This window comes from Myotis brandtii, unplaced genomic scaffold (genome assembly GCF_000412655.1).
Source record: "Myotis brandtii unplaced genomic scaffold, ASM41265v1 scaffold82, whole genome shotgun sequence".
Classification (NCBI taxonomy): domain Eukaryota; kingdom Metazoa; phylum Chordata; class Mammalia; order Chiroptera; family Vespertilionidae; genus Myotis; species Myotis brandtii.
In genome coordinates this window covers 2,960,010-2,963,742 of record NW_005371324.1, presented here as the reverse complement: position 1 = coordinate 2,963,742, position 3,733 = coordinate 2,960,010, and the positions used below count along the sequence as shown (strand labels likewise).

The window sequence follows — 3,733 nt, the reverse complement described above, 5'->3', positions numbered from 1 at the left end:
CCTTGAGTTTCATTTAAATTGAAACATCTTTCACATTGGACTTTTGGTGATAGGTTGGACTATATTTATTTTACCACACTCTTACCTCATATAAAAAAGGGCAGATTCTATAAAGTTTGTTTCTTTCACGGGATGTTGCAGAAAGTAAATTTGCAGAACTAGATGGAAAAACAAAGTTAGTGTTCCTCTATCTATTCTGGTAAAACTCCCAATCAGGAAAAAGTGATTAAGGTTCAACAGCAATTAAACATTTATTTTACTATCAATACCTGAAAAACATGTAGTTGTAAAGGATTAACATACAAAGGCCAAATAAAGTCATTTTTTAAAATTTTATTATTACTATTTACCAATGGGGAGATGCAATTTATTTACACCAGCAGCCATAGGGGCAAGGGGAATACACAGCAATCTATGTAGGATAAACTACTTTGCAAAAATAAGAATCTCCAAAACAAAGGACAGAGGTGAATTTCACTACACTTCCCCAATGATCCCAGCATGCGATAATGCCAGGTAATGGCCCCTGGGCATGCAGTGATAGGAAATAATGTATGGAAGAATAAGCCACAAACCACAGAACTTTTGTAAAGAACCCCTTCCCCCCATACATACACACACACACACACACACACACACACACACACACACACACAGACACATAATAGAATTACAGGGTGATCAATACATTTAATTGAAGAGGAAAGGATAAGAATTTTGCTGTTAGAGGGAAGATAGGTAAGGAAAGGGAGAGTTCCTAATCACTGTCAACTATATGGTAGGGCGCATTACCTCCACCAAAATGAAAGGAGTTAAGTTTGTTCTAGCCCACTTCATACCCATCCAGGGCCGGGGCGACTGCCCGGATAGTGGGGCAAAAAACAAAACCAAGTGAGAGATAATATGAACTTCCCACTTCATCCTCTAACCAGGAGAAAAGGCCAGTACGAAAATGGTAATGTCACCATCTGAGCTCCCTCTCTGATGGAAGAGTGGACAATGCCATTACCGCCAGCCTGTTTGCCAGACATTATCTGGAAGTAGGCCAGAGCCTCACTTAAACCCTCCTTTACTTCTATATCTCCTTAGAAGATGTCTATAAAGTCAAGGGCAGATTACCCAAAATTATTTTAGCTCTTGCCAAAGTTTGACTTTTTAAAAAGTAATCATAATTCTTGGATTAAAGACCAATCTGTAACTAGGCCCCTACCCTGACCAGGACAACTCTAGGGGGAGAATGCATTAATCCACAATCTTGAGCCCCTATTACTATTGTTTCCTAAATCTTCTAGAGCATGTAACCCAAATCAGTCCACACAGTCCAAATAATTCCTTCTAGAATAAGAAAGGATACATGCATAGCCAGGGTTAGAGAAAATGGATCAGGACCCACTCCATCCATGTGTTTGTCTCTAGCCTTTACTGTTCTTCTGCTTATCCAAGTGGAAGTGGGAAGCTATAACTCCTCATGAAATAAGACACAACAGGAAGGCATATTAGCAAGGCAGTCCTAGAGGAGAAAGACTTGGGGATCACATTGCCTTTCATATACAAACAATTACGTTTTTTCCCCCCACCCTAATCCCAACAGAGGGAGCCATTGATTCTTCTGAGTCTCCCACAAAAACAAGGGGAAAAACTTAAAAGAAGCCAAGGAAAATGAAACTGGTTAGGCTTCAGAAGCAGGAGCATCAAGGAATGAATTGAAACTGGTCATTGTAAAATCAAGGTGGCAGGCAGCACCTGGAATCATGAGCTGCACCAGATAGGCAGTGGAGCAGGGAAAAGGAGGAAGATGGGGCCAAGCCGGACAGATGAGGCTGGGCCCCTTACTGGGGCACAGAATGAGGTAAGAAAACATTTCAAATAAAGCAGCACCTGCTCACCTTGGGGCTCCCTCCCCTCTACACTTCATAACCCTCAATCAGGGAATAAAGTGGAGGGTAGTTTTGATATGTGGCTCACACTTTCCATCTTCCCCTTTCCCTTTCCCTGAAGCCAAGGAATTTCTGGGGGCCCTTCCCTGACTTTCAACAACAAAAAACAGCTCCTGTATTCAAGGTCCAAAGAAGACCAACTGAAAAGGGCTGCCCTTTGTCAGGGGCAGAGAAGGTGGTGACAGTCTAGAGGTACCACAGCAGAGCTCTGTAACTGCACACCCCAAGGAACAGGGGCATTCAATTCGATACTGCACAGGCAGATGGGAGAAAACCCAGTCCTGCTCCTTGGCTCCGAACACTAACCCATTCACATTATTGAGGGCTGCTGGAAGAGGTCCACTCTGGGCTCAGCTTTCAAAGCACAGCCTCCTGCGCAGCCATGATGCTCCTCTATAGTTTAGGCCTGCCCCTCGGGTAGAAGGCAGGTAGTGACCTAGCACAGTGACCAAGTCAGACCCATGGACTGGCTATGTAACCATAACTCAAGAGTAAGAAAATGACCGCCCCACCAAACTGTTGTCCACAGAATAATATCTCCAGATATGAATCTTGCTGTTTTGAGAGATCGTGCATAGTTGCAGAGGCCCCTGCTACCTCCCCAAGGGACCATAACCAAGTCCTCAACCTGCATGGATAACCAAGTAGTCCATCTGCTAAGCCTATGCCACCACACGGGATGCCGCAAAGAGGGCTCTCTTCCACAAAAGGCTAGCCCTTGTCCCCAAGTCCGCTGAAGTCACTGTAAATGCTGGACCTTTGGGAAATTGGTGACTTGACCTTTTCTTCTTGTTGGAGCCAAGACCACAGTTTCCCCTACCAGATTCAGCTGGAAATTCTTTTTCTCGGTTTCCCCAAATTGGAATTGTTAATATCCAGATCTCATACTTGACTTTCATTTTGTCTTGAAGAAGCCCAAAACAGAGGCTCAGAGATCAGAGGAGCAGTCCACTGAGGCCCAACGAGCAAGGCCTGGCCATCAGTTATGTCCAAAGTGTCTGTCCGTTACTGAAGAAGCCCTTGACAGCGGGCAAACCGGGAGGATGAGGAACCAAAGGATCTTGTATGCTGGGCACACAGCGGCTCACCTGTGCGCCAAGGGGCAGTCCAGGAATCTTGTGCACTTCCGGGTGTGTTTGGAGATGAACCTCGCATTGCACGGTGCAAGATGCACAGCTCCTCCTGCCCAGGGTTTCAAAAACTGATCCCAGGTCAATATACTTGGAAAAGAATCCGAATTTTTAAATTCTCCACTTTGGGGTTTTAAAGGCTAGAATCTTCGATGGGAATTGGGACTTTTGTCTGATTATTATTTTCTTCCCCCCGCCCCCTACTTAGCTACCTAACTTCTCCAGACCACAGGACCGGTCTATGTTACTGTCCTGGTCACACTCAGGCTCGCTCACATCGCAGCTACTGGAATTCCGGAGGCGAGCGCTGCAGCTGCGGGTCGGGCCCGTTCCCAGGCTCCCCGGGAAGGGAGCAGCGCGGGAGGCGGCACGCTCCTTTATCCTCCACGGGCTGAAGGCCAAAATCCTTCACGCTCCCCGTGTCCGCGAACTCCAGGTAGAAGTAGCCGCACTTGACTGCCCGGTGCACCTCAAAGCAGAAGCCCAAACAAGAATCCTCTATCAGGTCTACGTATATCTCCTGAGCGATGGCCTCCAGCTTGTTAGTATCCAGGTTGGCCAACGAAATCTCCTCCATTTTAACCTGTAAACGACCGTGGAGAGGGCGCTCGGAGCGGTACTCACAGCAGCTCGGGCGGCGGCAGCGCGTCGGGCTCCGCGGGCCGG

General features: G+C 46.7%; 1 protein-coding gene across 1 annotated transcript; it reads right to left on the bottom strand.

Moving 5' to 3' along the window:
* Positions 1-313: 313 nt before the first annotated feature.
* ATXN7L3B (ataxin 7-like 3B) lies at positions 314-3,727 on the bottom strand. The gene has a single exon (XM_005884126.2). It carries the CDS (start codon positions 3,642-3,644, stop codon positions 3,351-3,353), a length of 294 nt encoding a protein of 97 aa, XP_005884188.1. The 5' UTR covers positions 3,645-3,727; the 3' UTR covers positions 314-3,350.
* Positions 3,728-3,733: the final 6 nt, after the last annotated feature.